Genomic DNA, 23,152 nt, shown 5'->3' with positions numbered 1-23,152 from the left:
TCTACTTTTGGCTAGCCTGATCATTCAGATAATCTTACTTCAATACCAATCCTACCACATTGCAAAAATGATCTATTCTCCCTTTAAACCCAAAATTATTAGAATCTCTAGAAATAGGAGGAAAAATGCCCCTGCTGTAGCAAGTATACATAAAATACCAGAGATTTTATTAAACCAATTTCTGTACAATTAGTTAAGACTTCCTAAAATCCACATGAAGACAGTGTCAGTGCTTGCAATATATGGTCTCCATCAGTGCATTCAGCTTGTTGCATAACATTAACCCCATCTCCCTTCTCTCATTTTCTGTGAAGTTGACATCACCTCTCAGCACTGAGCACTATTTTCACCATTATACAGCGAGCCCTCCTTTCATTGTCTTTCCACTTGAAGCCGCATGGGGCAGAACACAATGGAAGCCCCCAGCTTCACACACGGGCTCCCCCAGCCTGTGAAGAACATCACTCTGGATTGATTTATTTCTAACGCTTCCTTCTCTCCACATCTGTGCAGGGAAACACACATCACCAGGAACCACTTTCATGATTTTGTTGCGATCAGGATTAGCTGGATTAGGTGTTGATTCAGAAGGACTCCCTGTGGCTGTGAAGAAGTTTCATCACAAGGTCAGTGTGGTGGGAACTATATTCTGCCAACACCACCACTCCTTATAGCTGACTACAAAACAATACAAAAGAAAAAAGTTGCAAATGTGAAATATATGAATGAACAGTTTATGGCAACAAAGAAATTTAGAGATTTCCCCATCAGCTGTTTAAAAAGATGTGTACACTTCAAAGCTGTATTACTTTAAAACAAGAAATCTTTATTAGTAATTTTAAATTTATAAAAAATTTAGTGGTTTAGGAGAAACCTGGGGAATAAGTGTAGCAACCCACACACAAAACCACAGAGGAACTTTTAGCACTTATTCTAAAACCAGTCATGCAACTTGAAGATTGTTGCACTTTTGAGATTTTATTACATATAATGCTGTTACCTTCAAGGCTATTTAATTCTTAGACCCTAAGTGCAATAAGTAACAGAGACAAAAAAATAAGTTGTGGGTTGGAATGCAGAAAGGAGAAGCAGAATTCAATTTTTTGTTTGTTTTTGTTCCTTAAAGCACAATTACCAAACTCTTACCTTTCTCCCCAAAGATACCCCTGCCCCCATCATAAGGGCATCATGCAAAGACAGCAACACATTTGTAGCCTACATGATGCAAAACAAAATCTATAGTGAAAGAGGGGAACTTTTGTTTTGCATGTGTGTGTAGTTTTGGGGCTTTTTTTTTTTTTTTTAAGAGCAGTTCCTCTTGATTGAACAGTCCAGTTCTGTGAAAAGCCTTATCTGTTATATTTCTGCCTGTCTTTCTCTTCGGTTTAACACATTCACCAACATGAGAAAAGGAGGTAAAGCAATGGAGGCTGTGACCTGCAGCTGTAACACAATACTTTCACACAGCTCTGTCGACCCCTAACATAAATTTTACACTGCAGCTAGCATTTACAGGCTTAACATTACCATATGTATAGCCTACTCTGTGCTAATTATGCTAATCACCTGTCTAACGCTCTGCTGCAAAAAATGGTTGTGTTTAGCAGTCCACTGCCTACCAATACAGCTTACTGTGTGGCTGAAATGTACATTCAGATGGATCTGAATGGCAAGATTTTTCCATGCTGCTGGCTTCATTCAGACCACAGAAAAATTTATTCAAGTCAACTGGTTTCTGTCCTCAACAAAAAGGTTACGAGAAAAAAAGTGAGTGTGTTCCTGCCCTAACATTCTAAGTCTGCTTGCAAGCAAAATGATAAATCAATTGGTGTGGGAAACAAAAAGGGGGAAAGATTTCTTTTGCCAGCCATGTGAAACTGTAGCTTATTTTTTTTAAAAAAAAGGAATAAAAAAGGTCATCCTATTTCCAGCTTTTTCTTGTGCATGAGCAATATACAGATGTTTCAAATATACAACGAAGACTTGCATATTTGAAGCTGGAATGAAGTTCTGTACAATTCTCTAAAGGAACAGCATCTTTGTAGAAGGAGTCAGGTAATGTTTTTCCTCATTCCCTTACTTCATATTTTGCTCAAGGACTGCAACAACTAAGTTTTCAAAATAAACAATCATAGAATCATAGAATCATTTAGATTGGAAAAGACTTTTAAGATTGAGTCCAACCATCAACCATGCCCACTAAACCATGTTCTGAAGTGCCTTATCTACGCGATTTTTAATACCTCCAGGGATGGTGACTCCATGTCGTGGTTTAACCCCAGCCAGCAACTAAGCACCACGCAGCCGCTCACTCACTCCCCCACACCCAGTGGGATGGGGGAGAAAATTGGGAAAAAGAAGTAAAACTCGTGGGTTGAGATAAGAACGGTTTAATAGAACAGAAAAGAAACTAATAATGATAATCATAACACTAATAAAATGACAACAGCAATAATGAAAGAATTGGAATGTACAAATGATGCGCAGGGCAATTGCTCACCACCCACCAATCAACACCCAGCTAGTCCCCGAGTGGCGATTCCCTGCCCCCACTTCCCAGTTCCTATACTAGATGTGGTGTCACATGGTATGGAATACACTGTTGGCTAGTTTGGGTCAGGTGCCCTGGCTGTGTCCTGTGCCAACTTCTTGTGCCCCTCCAGCTTTTTCGCTGGCTGGGCATGAGAAGCTGAAAAATCCTTGACTATAGTCTAAACACTACTTAGCAACAACTGAAAACATCAGTGTTATCAACATTCTTCACATACTGAACTCAAAACATAGCACTGTACCAGCTACTAGGAAGACAGTTAACTCTATCCCAGCTGAAACCAGGACACTCCACCACTTCCCTGGGCAGCCTGTTCCAATGCCTGACAACCGTTTCAGTAAAGACATTTTTCCTAATATCCAATCTAAACCTCCCCTGGCGCAACTTGAGGCCATTTCCTCTCATAGAATCATAAAATCATTTAGGTTGGAAAAGACCTTCCAGATCGAGTCCAACCATCATCCATGCCCACTAAACCATGCAGAATTTAAAACCAAGACATTAATTCTAAACAACAAAATTAAAATCTTCCCACACATGAAAATATATATATGGTCAGCAGTTTCTATAAAGGGCTTTTTTTACCTTAGAAACACTACTATTTTTGCAAATTCAGGATGTTTACAGTAACTGAGGTGATGCTGAATAAAAATAACAGGAAAAAAAAAGGCAAGTAAATTGTAATTATGGTTATTAAACCTTCCTGTTAAAGAAAAGAAAATAAGTTTATACAGCTAAGAAGAATAAGAATTTTTTTAAAAAATTCTGAATTCAAAGTTATTCCTTGTAATTCCATTCCACCTATTCCTAGTAAGACCCTACAATACACAATGGGTCAAGTTACAAGCCAACATCACTGGATGAACAACAAGGATGAACATCTGGCATTCGTTGTTCATATTTAGCTTACTGTAAATAGAAAAATAAATAGCACGGATCATGCAAAACAGGAGCCAAACATTTTCCTGTTCTCCCTCTTGATTCATGGGCAGAGAAATAAAGCGGCTATTATAAGATACTATGCATTTTCAGTACACAGAAATCACAGAATCATTTAGGTTGGAAGGAACCTTGTGAGATCATCTAGTCCAAACCCCCTGCTTAAGCAGGATCAGCTAGAGCGGGTTGTGCAGGACTGTGTCCAGTCAGGTTTTTAATATCTCCAAGGATGGAGACTCCAAATCATACTCCATAGCACTGAGTTTTCTCTTGTGAGGCACCATCTCAGAAATCTGCTCCCTCAGTAAAGCATCAACAGTAGAAACTCATAGTTTTTACCAGTAATAGTGGATGTTGTGTATCTATATCTTTCTAAACTCTGACAGGAGACTACACTCCTTACTGTAGAACTGTCACTTAGCCATTAAGGAGTTTTACTGGCTTCTTCAAGTTTTCCCAGATAGAGTTACTAACAATCACAAATAGGGAAAGACTTCCTACATAGTACAAAACTGGAGTGATTAGAGAAATGAAGAGAAGCAAAGGCATACTGAAGATAAATAAGGAAAATTAAGAAAATATATACAACTGTAGGGTAGACACATGGGATAGACAAAGAATAATGAACTGCTCAGTAAAATTCTGCACTTTAGCTCCTACTGAACTCGAAAAAGAGCAGCTAGGACCATGTATAGCCACATCATCATCTTTGGAGAGAAAAAACACTGTGCAAAGGCTGGAAGACTGAACTTAATTCTATACACAGGGGAAAAAGCCTGACAAAGAACAGTACTGCAAGGTCTATAACCAAAACAGTATTTTAACCAATCAGAATATTCTTAAATAGCTAGCTGTGGGGCAGAAAACTTTGCAAGCACAGTTTTACCTGACTGCTCATAGGTTGAAGTGCATAATTCACTGTTATGTTAACAAGAGTCATGCATAAAAATTCATGAGTATCAAGATGAGAACATATTCCATTAGACACCAAAAGGAAAGCAGTCACAGACATGGTAAAATTAGCATCCCAGTGACACAATTCCAACAGGTCATAGGGAGGTCATCTTTGAAGGAGAAATCCAAATGAAATATAAACATGGCATTGTGGAAACCAGACAAATCTCCCATAGCTTTGTCCAGCCAGCACTAATCTAAGCATCTGCTGTGGAGCATAATCTAAACAAAGCAATCAGTCAGTTTATACACCTGGAAGCTGTCATATTTTGGAGCCTCCTAACAGCTATACATAAATGAAACATTCACTTGCATGTAATATCCTTTAAATTTGTTGAGTGGTCAAAAACTGTTACATGCTGTGGTGGTTTAACCCCAGCCAGCAACTAAGCACCACACAGCTGCTCACTCACTTCCCCCCACCCAGTGGGATGGGGGAGAGAATCGGGGGGGGAAAAAAGTAAAACTCGTGGGTTGAGATAAGAACAGTTTAATAGAACAAAAAAGAAGAAACTAATAATGATAATAACAACAATGATAAAATGACAATATTAATAAAAGAATTGGAATATACAAAACAAGTGATGAACAATGCAATTGCTCACCACTCGCTGACCGATTCCCAGTTAGGTCCCGAGTGGTGATCCGCCCCCCAGTTAATATACTAGGCATGATGTCACATGGTATGGAATACCCCATTGGCCACTTCGGGTCAGCTGCCCTGGCTGTGTCCCCTCCCAACTTCTTGTGCCCCTCCAGACTTCTTGCTGGCTGGGCATGAGAAGCTGAAAAATCCTTGACTTTAGTCTAAACATTACTTGGCAACAACTGAAAACATCAGTGTGTTATCAACATTCTTCTCATACTGAACCCAAAACATAACACTATACCAGCTACTAGAAAGAAAATTAACTCTATCCCAGACGAAACCAGGACACATGCATACACTCTGCATATTACTACCTTTCTGAGGAGCCACCACAAATACTATTTAGTAACAGTTGTTGGACCATCCCTTCCCACAGAAAAAATAAATCATAAAAATAGATGGAGTCCGGATGAGTTTTCCTTAATGCATTCTCTGTTAAAAGTAAGTTTGAGTGTCCATGGCTTTTAGAGTTCACTCTTGTCTGAACCCAGTGTCTGCTGAGGAATAATGAGGAAGGAAGGCCTATTCTCTACAAAAGAGTCAACTTAACAAGTAATAGGAACTAGCAGACCTCAAACCACTCATCAATATCTCCACATGGTGCCGCAACTCCAGCAGCAGCCTGCCCTACTGCTGAGCCAGCCCTACTGCTTACCTACATTCCCTCTGTTCCTGCTCAACAGCAGTGGCATAGGGAACAAGAAAGTAATGTGGCTTTCAATTGTTCTGTTTCACTCCAGGATTTATGCACCAAAATCTCCAAGCTCTCTGGTACTACAAAAATGCCCATCTCAATCTGTTCATAACCAGCAAAATCCCCAGGGTGCAGGCATTCACTCAAAGCTCAGGAGAGAGGAAGAAAGGAATGGTGCAACCAAGGCAGTGCCCTGTCTAAGCATATGTCGTGGTTTAACCCCAGCCAGCAACTAAGCACCACGCAGCCGCTCACTCACTCCCCCACACCCAGTGGGATGGGGGAGAAAATTGGGAAAAAGAAGTAAAACTCGTGGGTTGAGATAAGAACGGTTTAATAGAACAGAAAAGAAACTAATAATGATAATGATAACACTAATAAAATGACAACAGCAATAATGAAAGAATTGGAATGTACAAATGATGCGCAGGGCAATTGCTCACCACCCACCAATCAACACCCAGCTAGTCCCCGAGTGGCGATTCCCTGCCCCCACTTCCCAGTTCCTATACTAGATGTGGTGTCACATGGTATGGAATACACTGTTGGCCAGTTTGGGTCAGGTGCCCTGGTTGTGTCCTGTGCCAACTTCTTGTGCCCTGGCTGGGCATGAGAAGCTGAAAAATCCTTGACTATAGTCTAAACACTACTTAGCAACAACTGAAAACATCAGTGTTATCAACATTCTTCACATACTGAACTCAAAACATAGCACTGTACCAGCTACTAGGAAGACAGTTAACTCTATCCCAGCTGAAACCAGGACAGCATACATGTTCTGTTCCAACAAAAAAGGAAACAGACCCTTCCAAACACAGATTTATAGTGCACATTGTGGCACAGACATTAGCCACAGCGTGATAAGTTTGGAAATAATAATGAAGATTAATTTTCTGGAGCCTCGAGTAAATTCAACTCCTCTGAAGTTTGAAAGGCAAAAGCAACTGTGTTCGTACAACTTGGGGGGGGTGCCAGTCCTACAGAACAAGATTCTCCTCTTGCCCTTCCCATAATATAGGCAGAGTGGGGGCACTTGTCATGTATTAGTCTGGTACAGTTTTGTACAAATGCAGGGTGAAAGCCTGGCTACACTAAAGTAATTCCAAGTTCTGCCACTGCTTTCAATGAGTTCAGGTTTCACCCTTTACCTTCTCAGTGACTGAAAAACAGTCGCACTGTTCTAGACTAAACTAGAGTTTCACTGAGTTAAAACTCTTAAAGATGAAAGAGGAATTTAAAATACTTAAGTTATTATTTTGGTGCATGAGCTTTTCAGCAATGAGCATCAACCTTGAGCAGTGATGTGGATATCTGTCAAGATGGATCTTGACAGAGACCTATCAGTGATTTAGAATGTAATAGCTGCATCAAAATAATTGGCAGGGGTTTGGTGAGGGGGGGTGGGTGGGGTGTGCTGCAGGGGTGACCTCTGTAGGAGATCATGGATTACCCTGTGCTGTACACAGCAGGTTCCAACTGCAGGTGAATGGATGCAACCCTTCCCCTTTATTCAGCACTGGTGAGGCCACACCTGGAGTACTGTGTCCAGTTCTGGGCTCCCCAGTACAAGAGACATGGACATACTGGAGAGAGTTCAGCAAAGGGCCATGAAGATGATTAAGGGACTGACTGGAGCATCTCACGTATGAGGAAAGACCAAGAGAGATGGGACTGTTTAGCCTGGAGAAGGGAAGGCTCAGGAGGGGATCTCATCAATGTATATAAATACCTGAAGAGAGGGTGCAAAGATGACAGAGCCATGCTCTTTTCAGTGGTGCCCAGTGACAAGAGAAGAGGCAATGGGCACAAACAGAAACACAGGAGTTTCTGTCTGAACATAAAGAAAACCCGTTTTCACTGTGAGGGTGACTGAGCACTGGAACAGGTTGCCCAGAGAGTTTGTGGAATCTCCCTTCTTGGAGATATTCAAAAGTCACCTGGACATGGTCATGGGCAACCAGGTGGCCCTGCTTGAGCAGAGGTGGTTGGACCATATGACCTGCAGAGATCCCTTCCAACCTTAACCATTCTGTGATTCTGTGATTTTTCCTTGAGAACTGCATTTTTACTGATGGGCCAGTCACACAGGTGTTGTCAGCAAGCAGTTTCTTTTATTAAACTGTCCAGAGAAGCAGGTGGCATAAGATGGGACTACCCTTCCTAGTAAGTGAACCCCAGTAATATCAGGATAATAAACCTCAGGGATGAGTGCTAGATGGGACTGCAATCAAACATTATTTAACAAACACTTATAAAAAGGCAGAGACAAAAAAGTAATAGCAAAAATTGACAAAAGAAACTTTGCCACAACAATCTCACAAGGAATTAAGAAAAAAATGTCGAGGAAAAAAAAATATTCACAACTGATTGCATTAGTAATTAAGGTGCACAGCACCTACTGACCAGAACAGATTCTGAATGTACATCTCTGCCTATGGGTGAGATACTGCAGTGCCTGCTCTATTTTTCTGGGCTGTGGGGGCTGATTTCAATGTATTTTGGGCTCCTCAACTAATGTACCAAAAAAGTTCAATTAGTAGCACATTATTTTTCAAAATAGAAAGAACAATACTCACTAAATGATCCATGAACTTGATCCTGACACCAATATGGCTGTCATCTGCAAAGATAAAATCGGGTCCTATATGCTATAACTCAATCCCATATGTATTGGGTCTGGCTGAGATGGAGTTAATTCTCCCCATAGCAGCCTTCTGTCCTGGGTTCAGCTGGGATAGAGTCAATTTTTACAGGAACCTGGGATGTGGGGGCATAGCCGGGGCAGCTGACCTGAACTAGCCAAGGAGCTATTCCATACCATGTCACATCATGCTCAGTATATAAATGGGGAGCGGGACGGGGAGGTGGTCTCTGTTTTCGGTGGGGGAAGTGGCAGAGCGTCGGGTCCCCGGGTGGTGAGCAGTTGCACTGTGCATCACTCTTTTTGTATACTTTTTCATTAGTACAGTTGTTGTTGTAATTTCTTTGTGTTTGTCCCAGTAAACTGCATTTATCTCAACCCATGAGTTTCCAGTTTCTTTTTCTTTTCTCTCCTCCGTCTCCTCCCCATCCCACCGGAGGGGGGCGGGAGGAGTGAGCGAGCGGCTGCGTGGTCCTTTGTTACCGGCTGGGCTGAAACCACGACAGTCCTTTTTGGCGCCCAACATGGCGCACGAAGGGTTGAGATAACGACAGATCTGGCCAGAGCGTGTTGAAACAAATTTGTCAAACGCATTTCTTAGATAAATAGATGTTAGTCACAATGTTGTTTCATTTGTTTACATGGTGGCGTTTTGTAAGCTCTTATATGCTCTATGTATTGCCTGTAGTTGTGTATCTCATCTCTGGGAGAGTGATTGGGATTATCATTTTGCTATACTGGGCAATGTCGACTTCTGAAATGATTACATCACTGGTCATGAGGTTAAGCTGGTATCTGTATGAGGCAGTGATATCATTTCCATACTTTGGGCACCTTCTGTCGGTTTTTATTGGTAATTACACCCCATCCAAGGGGAAGTTAGGGGGGGATACTTCCCCCCGTCTGTTCGCCTCCCTTTCCTCCTTCCGACTAATTACAACAGCTTTCGAGAATTTTGAATATCCTTGGGATGTGCAAGCCAGTGTGCTGTTAGTGCTATGCCTCCTGAATATTTTTCAGGTCTTCTTTAGGGCTACAAAAAGGCTCTTTAAGAATACTACCCAGAGATCTGCCCCAAAGCTGGATATTCATGGGTGGCACGGCATGTGGGAGGATGTGGGCAGGTATCTAGAGAACTTCTCACCTCCAGCGGCTTGGAAGTTCACTCCCAAACAACTACAGAACCCTCATGAAGTGGTAGAATATTTGAAAGACAAATGCTGTGGCTATTCCAAAGACGTACAACTCGCTGCACTGTGCTGGGCCCTGGCCAGTATCTACCAAACACTGCTTGATACTAGGCAGCACCCTCAGGGGGAAAAGGGGGAAAAGATGGAAAACAGGACAACATGCACCGTGGCTACCCAAACCCTGACAACAGACACCATGGCTGCCCCTACCCCGACAACAAGCACCGTGGCTGCCCCTACCACGACAACAGGTACCGTGGCTACCCCTAACCCGGTGACAGATACTGCAGCTAAACCAGAGAACCAACCTGTGCCAGTATCAGTCGCCCCTGTACAGAAAAAGAAACACACAAAGAAATCAGTTCGCTTAGCGAGAGATGAAGATGAACCAGGGTCATCGCGAGAACAGGAGGAAGAGCCAGAACCTGAAATAATTACCCGATCCCTATCCATGAGTGAGTTGCATGACATGCGAAAAGATTTAAGCCGCCACCCAGGTGAGCACATTGTTACCTGGCTGCTCCGATGCTGGGATAGTGGGGCTAGTAGTGTGGAATTAGAGGGTAAGGAAGCCAAGCAGTTGGGATCTCTGTCTAGGGAAGGGGGCATTGACAAGGCGATTGGGAGAAAAACACAAGTCCTCAGCCTCTGGAGGCGACTTCTGTTAGGTGTAAAGGAAAGATACCCCTTCAGGGATGAAGTTACATGTCACCAAGGCAAGTGGACCACCATGGAGAGAGGTATCCAGTACCTGAGGGAATTAGCCATGCTGGAGGTGATTTATAATGATCCAGAAAATGCGCAGTCACCCACAGATCCAGATGAAGTCCAATGCACACAACCCATGTGGCGGAAGTTTCTACGAAGTGCACCACCAACCTATGCCAACTCATTGGCAGTGATGTCCTGGAGAGAAGGCTATGGACAAACGGTGGATGAATTGGCTGTCCAACTCCGGCAATACGAAGGAAGTCTCTCTTCCTCCCTACGGGCCTGTGTCTCAGCTGTAGAGGAGTTGTCCCGAGAGTTCCAGCAATTCAAAGTGGATCTGTCCTCCTCCTCACCTGTACAGGCCTGCATCGCAGTTATTGGGAGCAAGCGTTCCTCTGCCCAAGAGAGAGGAGAAAGAAAGTACACACGATGGGCTAACCTGTGGTTTCACCTGTGTGACCATGGAGAGGACATGAGGAAGTGGGATGGAAAACCTACCTCAGTCTTGGATGCACGGGTACAGGAGTTGCGAGAAAAAGCAACCAGAAAAGAGAATTCTTCTTGGAAAACTGCTGCTCCAGTTTCCCGTGAGCAGTCCCCCAGACACAGTAGATGGGCTGATCTCATTTCTGATCCCCTTGAAGGGACTTCTGATTCACGTGTGCAGAAAGTGAGTAACGGATATTCTAACCAGGATTAGAGGGGCCCTGCCTCCAGCCAGATGGAGGAGAGGGACAACTGAGTCTACTGGACAGTGTGGATTCGATGGCCTGGCACATCAGACCCACAGGAATATAAGGCTCTAGTGGACACTGGTGCACAATGTACCCTAATGCCATCAAGTTATGAAGGGGCAGAACCCATCTGTATCTCTGGTGTGACAGGGGGATCTCAGGAGTTAACTGTATTGGAAGCTGAAGTAAGCCTAACTGGAAACGAATGGCATAAACACCCCATTGCGACTGACCCAGAGGCCCCGTGCATCCTTGGTATAGATTATCTCAGGAGGGGGTATTTCAAGGACCCAAAAGGGTACCGTTGGGCCTTTGGTATAGCTGCATTGGAGACGGAGGAGATTGAACAGCTGTCTACCCTGCCGGGTCTCTCCCAAGACCCTTCGGTTGTGGAGTTGCTGAAGGTTGAAGAACAACAGGTGCCAATTGCTACCACGACGGTGCACCGGCGACAATATCGCACCAACCGAGACTCCCTGATCCCAATCCATAAGCTGATTTGCCAACTGGAGAGCCAAGGAGTGATCAGCAAGACTCACTCACCCTTTAATAGTCCCATATGGCCCGTGCAAAAATCTAATGGGGAATGGAGACTAACAGTAGATTATCGTGGGCTGAATGAAGTCACGCCACCGCTGAGCGCTACTGTACCATGTTGGGAATTGGCTTGATGAAGAAGGACATGGGTCTATAGAAGTGTTGTGCGAGCAAAGTTCTGTGTGAAAGAATGTCAGTTTGAGCAGCAAGATTAGGCCTTGTCCAAAAATTAGCTGGCTTTACTGATAGCAGGAGAAAAACAGCAGCTGGTCTTGCCGTTATCGGGAGAAAAATAAAAACAGTGTGACCTTGGCATAACTTCACAAGTAACTTTTGAAGAAGTTCTCATGAGAAAGTTACTGAACACGCATAGCTGCAAATCACAAGTGGGTGTGTTTTAGTAATGAATAAACATTAGCAATGTACGAATCATATTAGGACTGGTAGGCATAATTATCGCAAACTCTATAAATATGAGCTATCCGTGCAAATAAAGTTGAATCACTTCTATCACTCATATTGGGTTGACATATGTGCCTTCCTCCGCCGCTCCAACAGTACCAGATATGTTAGAGCTTCAATATGAACTGGAATCAAAGGCAGCTAAGTGGTATGCCACACTTGACATTGCTAATGCATTTTTCTCCATTCCTTTGGCAGCGGAGTGCAGGCCTCAGTTTGCTTTCACTTGGAGGGGCGTCCAGTACACCTGGAATCGACTGCCCCAGGGGTGGAAACAGCCCCACCATTTGCCATGGACTGATCCAGGGTGCACTGGAAAAAGGTGAAGCTCCAGAGCACCTGCAATATATTGATGACATCATCGTATGGGGCAACACGGCAGAAGAAGTTTTTGAGAAAGGGAAGAAAATAATCCAAATCCTTTTGAAGGCTGGTTTTGCCATAAAAGAAAGTAAGGTCAAGGGACCTGCGCAGGAGATCCAGTTCTTAGGAGTAAAATGGCAAGATGGACGTCGTCAGATCCCTGCTGATGTGATCAACAAAATAGCAGCTATGTCCTCACTGACTAATAAAAAGGAAACACAGGCCTTCTTAGGTGTTGTGGGGTTTTGGAGAATGCGTATTCCAAATTACAGTCAAATTGTAAGCCCTCTCTACCAAGTTACTCGGAAGAAGAACGATTTTAAACGGGGGCCTGAGCAACAACAAGCCTTTGAACAGATTAAGCAGGAGATTGTTCACGCAGTACCTCTTGGGCCAGTCCGGACAGGACAAGATATTAAAAATGTGCTCTACACTGCAGCTGGGGAGAATGGCCCTACCTGGAGCCTTTGGCAGAAAGCACCTGGGGAGACCCGATGCTGACCCCTGAGGTTTTGGAGTCAGGGATACAGGTGATCCGAGGCCCCTTATACTCCAACTGAAAAAGAGATATTGGAAGCCTATGAAGAAGTTTGAGCTGCCTCAGAATTGGTTGGTACTGAAACACAGCTCGTCTTAGCACCCCGACTGCCAGTGCTGGGCTGGATGTTCAAAGGGAAAGTTTCCTCTACACATCAGGCGACTGACATCACGTGGAGTAAGTGGATTGCACTGATCACACAGCGGGCTCCCATAGGAAACCCCAGTCACCCAGGAATGTTAGAAGTGATCACGGACTGGCCAGAAGGCAAAGATTTTGGAATGTCGCCAGAGGAGGATGTGACACGGGCTGAAGAGGCCCCGCTGTATAATAAACTGCCAGAAAATGAGAGGCAATATGCCCTGTTCACTGATGGGTCCTGTCGCATTGTGGGAAAACATCGGAGGTGGAAGGCTGCTGTATGGAGTCCTACACGACTAGTCGCAGAAACTGCTGAAGGAGAAGGCGAATCGAGTCAGTTTGCAGAGGTGAAAGCCATCCAGCTAGCGTTAGACATTGCTGAAAGAGAAAAGTGGCCAGTGCTCTATCTCTATACTGACTCATGGATGGTGGCAAATGCCCTATGGGGGTGGCTACAGCAATGGAAGAAGGGCAATTGGCAGCGCAGAGGTAAACCCATCTGGGCTGCTGCACTGTGGCAAGATATCACTGTTCGGATAGAGAAGCTAGTGGTAAAAGTACGTCACGTAGATGCTCATGTACCCAAGAGTCAAGCCACTGAAGAACATCAAAACAACCAGCAGGCGGATCAGGCTGCCAAGATTGAAGTGTCTCAGGTGGACCTGGACTGGCAATATATGGGTGAGCCATATATGGCTCGGTGGGCCCATGATACTTCAGGCCATCAGGGAAGAGATGCAACATATAGATGGGCTCGAGATGGAGGGGTGGACTTGACCATGGACACTATCGCACAGGTCATCCATGAATGTGAAACATGTGCTGCAATTAAGCAAGCCAAGCGGCAAAAACCCCTGTCACATGGAGGGCGATGGCTGAAATATAAACAGTGGGAGGCCTGGCAGATTGACTATATCACACTCCCACGAACACGCCAAGGCAAGTGCCATGTGCTTACAATGGTGGAAGCAACCACTGGATGGCTGGAAACATACCCTGTGTCCCATGCCACTGCCCAGAACACTATCCTGGGCCTTGAAGAGAAAATTTTATGGCAACACGGCACCCCAGAAAGAATCTACTCGGACAACGGGACTCACTTCCAAAACAACCTCGTAGACACCTGGGCCAAAGAACATGGCATTGAGTGGGTGTATCACATCCCTTATCACGCACCGGCCTCCAGAAAAATTGAACGATACAATGGACTGCTGAAAGCTACATTGAGAGCGATGGGGGGTGGAACTTTCAAGCATTGGGATACACATTTAACAAAAGCCACCTGGTTAGTTAATACTAGAGGATCCGCCAATCGGGCTGGCCCCGCCCAACCAAGAGTTCCACATACTGTAGAAGGGGATAAAGTCCCTGTAGTGCGCATGAGGAGTATGTTAGGAAAGACAGTCTGGGTTAGTCCTCCCTCAAGCAGAGGCAAACCCATTCAAGGGGTTGTTTTTGCTCAAGGACCTGGGTACACCTGGTGGGTGATGCAGAAGGATGGGGAAGTTCGATGTGTACCTCAGGGAGATTTGATTTTGGGAGAGAATAGCCGGTGAATTGGACTGTATGATATTTAACTGCTAAATAACCTGCCAATGCATGTCATTGTATCTATAGTGTCTATATGCCATATCAAGGGTATTATTGTGAGAATTATCCAAATGACTACAGGATGGACTTTTGAAACTGAGCCAAGTACAACAGCGATAGAACTTGGACTGGCACCCACCAATTTCCTCAAGATCAACATCCTCGACCTACATACCAAGGGCATGAGTTGCACCAAATGTACTAGCCACAAGTTCCAGAGGCAGCGTACAACAACCCAACACCTCACACCATCTCTCTTATCCTGAAGAACTGTTACAACAGATAGAGCCCCAAAATCAATGGACACATTAGAGGGATAGCCCATAGGCTAAAGGAACACCATGTGTGTGTGTGTGCGAGGTCGGGGGGGAGTCCATATACTTATATATAAGACAAGGAAAGTAGTAGTGGTTGATTAGAAAAATGTAAGATCTGGGCATGATGTAGATGGTATAGAATAAGGGGTGGATAATGTCCTGGGTTCAGCTGGGATAGAGTTAATTTTTACAGGAACCTGGGAGGTGGGTGGGGGCATAGCCAGGGCAGCTGACCTGAACTAGCCAAGAAGCTATTCCATACCATGTGACGTCATGCTCAGTATATAAATGGGGAGCAGGAGGGGGGGGGGGGGGGTGTCTCTGTTTTCAGTGGGGGAAGTGGCAGAGCGTCGGGTCCCGGGTGGTGAGCAGTTGCACTGTGCATCACTCTTTTTGTATACTTTTTCATTAGTGCCGTTGTTGTTGTTGTAATTTCTTTGTGTTTGTCCCAGTAAACTGCCTTTATCTCAACCCATGAGGTTCCAGTTTCTTTTTCTTTTCTCTCCTCCGTCTCCTTCATATCCCACCGGAGGGGGGCGGGAGGAGTGAGCGAGCAGCTGCGTGGTCCTTTGTTACCGGCTGGGCTGAAACCACGACACCTTCATAGTGCTGTGCTCTGCATCAGTAGCTAGAAAGGTGTTGATAGCACACCAGTGTTTTGGCTACTGCTGAGCAGTGCTGGCACAGCATCAAGGCTGTCTCTCCAACATTTCCCACCCCCTCACTGGCAGGCTGGGGCTGGGCACGATCTTGGGAGGGGACATAGCCAGGACAGCTGACCCAAACTGACGAAAGGGATATTCCATACCATATGAAGTCAGCTCAGCAATAAAAGCTAAGTAAAGGGTGGAGGAAATGGGGGGCATTTGTTATTTACATTTGTCTTCCGGAGCAAACGCTATGAGTACTGAAGCCCTGCTTCCCAGGAAGTGGCCAGACATCGCCTGCTGATGGGAAGTAGAGAATAAAATCTTTTGTTTTCCTTTGCTTTCGCACATGATCTTTGCTTTTGCTTTATTAAATGAGCCTTTGGTTATATTTTCTCTCCCTTGTCCATTTGAAGAGGGGGAGTGATAGAGTGGCTTTGGTGGGCACCTGGCCTCCTGCCAGGGTCAACCCACCAGTCCTTTTTTGCACCTAACATGGGGCTTGAACCCACAACCCTGAGATTAAGAGTCCTACGCGCTACAGACTGAGCTAGCCAGGCAAGACAGACCATCTTTACAATAGCTTGTAACTTTGTTTGCACTCAGCACTAAATTCTCAATACACACACACACAGAGGTATTTACTAATGATTACTTATGCAGTTTTCTGTATTAACTTTTATAAGCCAAATTCTGCTGCAAGCTACTTTGACATAAATCCAGAGTAACTACCACTGTCAACAAAGTCAGTCTGGTTTTACATCAACACAGCTAAAGGGGGAATCTGATGATAAGTAAATAATATTTTCTCCCTGAAAAGAAAAAAATTACAACCTGGAATAGATGCCTCAGACTAGAGCAACCCTGAGTAGGCCCCTGGGCAAGAGGGCTGTGATGCTGACTGTGTCCAGGCCCTCAAGGGAAGCAACCACTCCACATTCCCCTGCCTGCATGCTGGGGTGGGGCTATTTCTAAAGGAAGCACATAAACCCCTAGCCTCCCAATACATTTTTTTCTCCTTTACCAAAGCAACCTTCCTACGCTGGTGCTTACCAACACAAAGGCAACACGGGTGAGCATTTTGGCTGGTTTTGGAGGACATATTCCCCTCTGGCCTAGGGCAGTGCCCACGGCCACCCCACACCCAGCTGCCCAGCCACAGCCTCTGGGCTGGCCAGGCCAGGCTTCACTTCAGCAGTCTTTTTTTTTTTTTTTTTAACCTTGAAACAAATGTTTCTTCCCCACAGCTGAAAGCTGTCAAAAAACCCAGGACCACACACAGGCACACACCCCTCTAGGCCATGCTCCTCACGGCCTGCCACGAGCACATGCACTCACAAAATGGTGAAGGGGAAGCCTCCTTGCAGTGCAGCCTCCCATCTCTGGCAATGGGGCCAGAAAGACACCTCTGGAGAAAGGGGTTGGAGTGTGGACAAGCGATATGGCTGGGCACAACAAGGCCAGGCACTCACCCAGAATGCACAGCCCACTGTCCTGCAGCCCTCCGTGGGTGGTGAAGTGGTATGCGCCACCTAAAGCCACGTGCCCTGCTGCCCACCCCTTCCCAACCTATATACACTCTCTCATGCTCATCAGCCTCACAGAGCCCCACAAAACACCACAGCGCTGGGCACAGCCAGCGCTTTGTAGGCTTCCCCTGGCTGCCAGCCCAGCCCCCAAACAGTCAGCAGGCCCTCCTCAGCCTGAAGAAGGTCTATTATATACATATGTATAGACACACACACATGCATGCACACACTCAGAGTCTCAAGCTCTTTTTATCCAGCTTCTGAGGTGGAAGGGGCAATGTGGGGAGGGATGGCATCAGAAAAAAGGGGATCTCGGACTTACCTTCCACCCACAGCTCCTCCACGTTGGTTTCAAGATTTGCTGCCCTTAATCCTACAGCAAAAGCCCCAAATATGAGAAGGCCAACAACCAAAAACTTTCCACAGTTTTTTTGAATGAAACAGCCCAGTTTAAATAACAGTCTCTGAAACTTTGCTCTCAGCCACAGTGGTGCTTTTCTTCCAGTAGCTTTCCCCTACAAGGCAAGGAAAGGTTAGTAGTTAAAAGGCTGGGGCAGACACTGACAAAGGCAAGGCACACTTATTCCAAGAGGGCATATGGGGAAAGCCCCCCTCCAAGCACTAACAGAAGCAGAACAGTTATTTATACATAAATGCTCATATCCTCACAGTGTCCCTTGGAGTAAGGACAGTAATGCTGTCCTTCGTGAAGGGCCTTCACCCCATGGCTCAGCTGAGCAGCTTGCAACCACCATTAAATATTCCTGTAGGCCAAGATGCATACCTGCTGGTAACCATTCTATTGCTAAACCACCACACAGGTTTGGGATTCCATCACTGCTTGAAATCCGTATAAACAAGACTCTGCGTGTGTGCCTGCTCCCTGCCTAAGCTGCCCATACTGTCTTGCACTCAAGTCACCCCTACCAGTTCAGGTTGCAACACACTCATTCATGCTGGCAAGATTCATGGCTCTAGGGGACAAATAATCTCTGTCAATGAATCTCAACAGGCATGTCAAGAAAAAAAAAAAAGTCCCCTTTCTTGTTCTCATTAGACCTCTAAAGGGCTGATGGCAGGGAGTGGTGGGGATATTGATGGTGAAGGAAAACTACTTTGTAGGAATTTGTTGCCATTTCTCCCATTCCCAGCCCTTAGCACAACTTTGTAGTAAATGCATGATCCACGTGGTGAGCAGTGCTGTAAGATCATAAGAAATTAATTTCCATAGAGTTTGGAGACACTGTGCGATCTTAATTAGGAAGCAGAGCAGCCATCTGTAAATTACGACAATATTTGTGAACAGAAGAGGGCAGCCACATGGATTTTTTTTTTGCCTTTCCCCTTTTTACAAAGTCTAGAAATCCGCTCCATGAAATGAAATGCTCTTTGCAGAAAGGCATTGTCTCTCGAGGTTGTTTATTTTGAACATTCTTTGGTTCGCAGACGTTAGCGGTTGGGACCGTTCCCCTTCCCCTCCCCGAGTAGGGCTTCCAGCGCGCTCCTGCACCTCCGGCGTTTCCACGCTAACAATAAAGCCAGTGAACCGGGGGAATTCAGTACGACCGGCTCAGAAGATTTAAGGTAGTAATTTATTTACAAGTTTCACTTTTCCTCCGAACACTGGGTTAAAGGTTACAAACTTTCTCTGCTATGAGAACCCCTCTCTGAGGGTAGTCGCGTTTTCGGCACTCGGTGGAGAACTTCACAAAAGCACAACTTTTTGCCAAGAAACCAGCCGCTCATTTTCTCCCCTTTTCCGGTTAGAGACCGGTGTTAATGAAGTTGCAGAGTGCTACAAGGGAATAGAGAGAAGCAAAGGAAGCGGAGGAAAAGCGAGAGCGGGCCACAAACTACCCGGGGGAGGTCGGGAGGGAGGTGAAACTGCCTCCAGGAAATTTAACTAGAGGAGCGCTCCGCAGCACAAACACGCACCAGGGAAAGCATATGCAAGAAGGAAGGGAAGGAGAGCTCTCTCTCCCGCACTAAAGTCACAGACGTCCCTCTCTTTTCCCCAGCATTTTATTGGTGGCTGTTTCATTTCCATGTCCTCCTTCCACCCCCCACGAGAAAACCCCTCCCCCATAATAAGAGTGCTAGCACGTATCTATATCTCTGAAAAAAGTCTGAGAGATTGAATGCACCTTTGAGATCTGCTCCAGGGCGAAAGCCGCATCGTAATAGCTTGGTCGCTGCAGATACTCCCGGTCGGGCGTCGCGGCGTGCTGGTTCCCTCCGGTCCTTCGCCGCCTCCCGCTATCGCTCCTCGCCGCCCGGGCGGGGTGGCCGCCACCGCTCTCCGCACCGCTGCTCGCCTCCAGCTCCAACTCGTTAACGCCTGAGGCCATGTTGCCGCCGCTGCCGGCGGGGTGAGGGAGTTGCCTTTGGTGCTACTGCTGCCGCCGCTGCTGCGGGGCCCGAAGCCCGGTAGTGGCCCGCGGAGCGCGGCGGGGCCCGCGGGGGGCCGGCAGCGCTGCAGACCGCGGGCTGCTGCTGCTGCCGCCGCTGCGCGGCCGCTTCACGCGGAGCGTTGGGTGGTGGCTGCCGCCGCGGCCGCTCCTGCCGGGTCGCACCCCGCGCCTCCCATTGCCACATCGCGTGCGGTCCCCGAGGTGCTGGCGGCTGCTCCCCACACCCAGGGAGGGTGGGTGGGCAGGCGCCACTCCTGCCCCCCTCCCCCCCGTCCCGGTTGCCGCCGCGCTTTCCTCCGCTCCCGTTGAAAACGTTTCCTCGTGCCGCCGCTGCCTCCGGGAAGCCGCTGTCCGCGGCGGCGCTCAGCGGCGGCGCAGCAGCGGCGCGACGGGCTGCGGCTGCTGCTGCGCTGTCTCGGCGCGCTGCACCATATTGCCTCAGCGCCGGTGTGCTACCCGCGAGCCGCGGGGCCGGCGAGGCTCCGCGCTCTGCCCCGCGGCGACGGGCGGGCGGCTGCCTGCCGCTCTTCGGCGTGTGTGCTGCAGGACCGAGCTGAAGCCCCTCAGCTCAAAAGATGAGGTGAAAAAGAAAAAAAAGGACTCTCTCCATTTGGATAAAGAGGAGGGGTGGAAGGGGAAGGGAGAGAGAGAAAGGGAGGAAAAAGAGAGCTGAAAGCCCACCCCTGGGGCGGTCAGATGGCTTAGGTTTCTACCAGGCGGATTGTCTGGAGGAGGGTAGAAATTACTCAGCAAACATGACTATTTTTAGCTGCTTAGCAACAGCTCATCAAAGTAGAGAGACCACCCAGGCAGGCAACCGTTGTGTGTGCATCGCCAGCTTCAGGGGGAGCCTTAAAGAGATCCATCCTTCTTTGCATGCAATACTTCCATTAAGGAATGTCTCCCCTCCTTTCTTCTTCATTTTCTTTTCAAGATTTCTTTTTTCGTTCGGGATGCTTTTAGACAAATACATGCCCAGAACGTTCTCGCGATCTATATATAGATTTTTTTTTTCTTTTAAAAAAGAGGGGGGAAACGGGAGGAAAGCAGCATTAAACAATTTCTAAAGCCCTTAAAAGAAAATCCATTTAGGGGTACCTTGGCCTCAAGCTGCAACAAATACTGGGAGGTCCAAGCTGAATTTCCAGGCTTGCAGAAATAATGACAGGGTCGTGAATACTGCGGTAGGAAGTGCCAGATTTTTCTCACTCTGACTTTATTTTTTAACTAAAGAGGTGACTTAGTTCCTTGCAATATAAACAACCTGTCCACTTAAAACACAGTGGAAGCTTATGACTTTGTTACCGAAATCCGGAATAAAACTCCTTAACAGCAATGAGAAGTTAAGAAGCAGGCATTCCTTTATTGCAGCACTGGGCACACGGGGGATCGCTCCACTGTAGGGTTTAGGGATTATTCCGTGCAGGGCCCGGACGATAGAACACCAATATGATGATTAAAGTTGCCACTTTATTGAGCTTAGCCGATCATTTTTATACAATTCTCTAAGTTGTTTAGAAGCTTTGATTGGCTGCTGCATGCAAGCATTTGGTGTCCACGCGCACAAGCTTAAGCGGTGATTGGTTACATCGATACTGTCCACGCGTATAAACATAAGATAAAGTTAGTTATACTCACTCTGTACACGTGCATAAACACAGGACATAATTGGCTATGTTAGTTAGAGCATGCAAAACTTGTCTCAGTCCAATTGGTCGAGATAAGCCCCTGAATTGAGGTTGTTTGTGCCAAGTTCCCTTTATCATGGAATGTGCACCTGTGTTTTTCTAACTGGGATCTTTCTTTTTCTATCTTCTTGTTTATTCTGTTCAAAGCCTTCTAAAGGCGTCTGGAACACTTCTTGTGACCATGAGCTACTTTCAGGCCCGATAACTAAGTTCCATGTCTGGAACACTTCTTGTGACCATGAGCTACTTTCAGGCCCGATAACTAAGTTCCATATAATTGAACCCTACACTCCACCTATCGTGTGCACCTGGCTAGTCTAACTGTGCAGGTTAAATACACACCTGTTATACATATTCACTAAATTTCTAGAAAATGTTATACATAATCATTAACTTTCCGATAAATCATTAGCATATATAAATGTCTCTTCACGCAGGCATGGTGAAGCCTCTGGTGGTCTTCAGAAGCCCTCTGGTGGTCTTTCATAGTCTTCCTCACTTGTCCGATAGTTGACCTCTCAGGTGATTCTGCACAGTACGATTCTCACCATCATTTACATAAAAATGCATACTATGTCTATTCTTAAATATAACCTTTCTAATGATTGGTCCTTCCATCACACCATCTCATTAATATTCTTATGTTAAAACAATCATTGGTTAATCTCACTTAACTCTACTGATTGGAATCCTCGATAATTAGATCGAGGTGGGAAGGGTAAGGGGTTTCCAAGCAGCAAACTGGTGTCCATAACGGTTTCCTTAGTTTCTTAAAACAAAACACTACAAATCAACAAATCTTTGTCAAAGTTTCTGTGGTTAAATGATTTTAGACAATACTTGAATTCTTATGGTTACACATAGTACATTTTCTAAAGTTCCTAAGTTCCTATGACTACATTTCAAACTTAACACTCCCATACCTATGCTTCACAGTTTTCTACTTCTTAATCAAACCAAACTCTTTTATATAATCAAATTTTAATTTCTTTATCAAAATATTTGCAACAACTTGAGGGATTTAAAACCTCACAGTAGCTAGCCTGTTTCAATTTAGGGCTCATTCTTTAAAACTGAAACCGGAGGATAGCCAATTTTAATGTTTTAGTGTAAAAATTAATGAAACGCAGCCTGCCTGGCCACGCTAAACACTTCTTAAACTATACATGATTGTTTACTTTTTTGGCACTGTTCCTCCCTGTCCTGGTTTCAGCTGGGATAGAGTTAACTGTCTTCCTAGTAGCTGGTACAGTCCTATGTTTTGAGTTCAGCATGCGAAGAATGTTGATAACACTGATGTTTTCAGTTGTTGCTCAGTATTGTTTAGACTATAGTCAAGGATTTTTCAGCTTCTCATGGCCAGCCAGGGCACAAGAAGTTGGCACAGGACACAACCAAGGCACCTGACCCAAACTGGCCAACGGTGTATTCCATACCATGTGACGTCCCATCTAGTTTAGGAACTGGGAAGTGGGGGGGGCAGGGAATCGCTGCTCGGGGACTGGCGGGGTGTCGGTCGGCGGGTGGTGAGCTATTGCCCTGCGCATCATTTGTACATTCCAATCCTTTTATTACTACTGTTGTCATTTTATTAGTGTTATCATTATCATGATAATTTCTTCTTTTCTGCTCTATTAAATCGTTCTTATCTCAACCCAGAAGTTTTACCTTTTTTTCCCGAGTTCCTCCCCCATCCCACTGGATGGGGGAAGTGAGTGAGCGGCTGCGTGGTACTTAGTTGCTGGCTGGAGTTAAACCACGACACTCCCCATCTCTGTTCATTGTGAATCAGCCATTAATTGCTGCCGTTACAACTGCGCGCATTCTCGTCCAGCCTCGGAGCTGCGCGCACTGGGCCCCAGCGCG

The 23,152-nt window shown here is 45.8% G+C and overlaps 1 protein-coding gene across 2 annotated transcripts in view; it reads right to left on the bottom strand.

Annotated features, from left to right (window-relative positions):
- LOC126035435 (protein patched homolog 1-like) overlaps positions 1 to 19,946 on the bottom strand; it is a 132,558-nt gene extending 112,612 nt beyond the window's left edge. Inside the window, exons 1-2 of one of the 2 annotated variants that reach the window (XM_049793981.1) lie at positions 19,332 to 19,946; positions 17,510 to 17,702 (exon numbers count right to left, since the gene is read on the bottom strand). In XM_049793981.1, the coding sequence (XP_049649938.1) occupies positions 17,510 to 17,702; positions 19,332 to 19,535 (397 nt within the window). In that variant the 5' untranslated portion in view covers positions 19,536 to 19,946. The remainder of the gene's footprint in view (positions 1 to 17,509; positions 17,703 to 19,331) is intronic. The other variant, XM_049793982.1, reaches the window with a different exon arrangement.
- Positions 19,947 to 23,152: the final 3,206 nt, after the last annotated feature.

The sequence above is a fragment of the Accipiter gentilis genome, chromosome W, assembly GCF_929443795.1.
Source record: "Accipiter gentilis chromosome W, bAccGen1.1, whole genome shotgun sequence".
NCBI classification, from domain to species: Eukaryota; Metazoa; Chordata; class Aves; order Accipitriformes; family Accipitridae; genus Astur; species Astur gentilis.
This window is presented reverse-complemented; position numbering and strand designations above follow the sequence as displayed.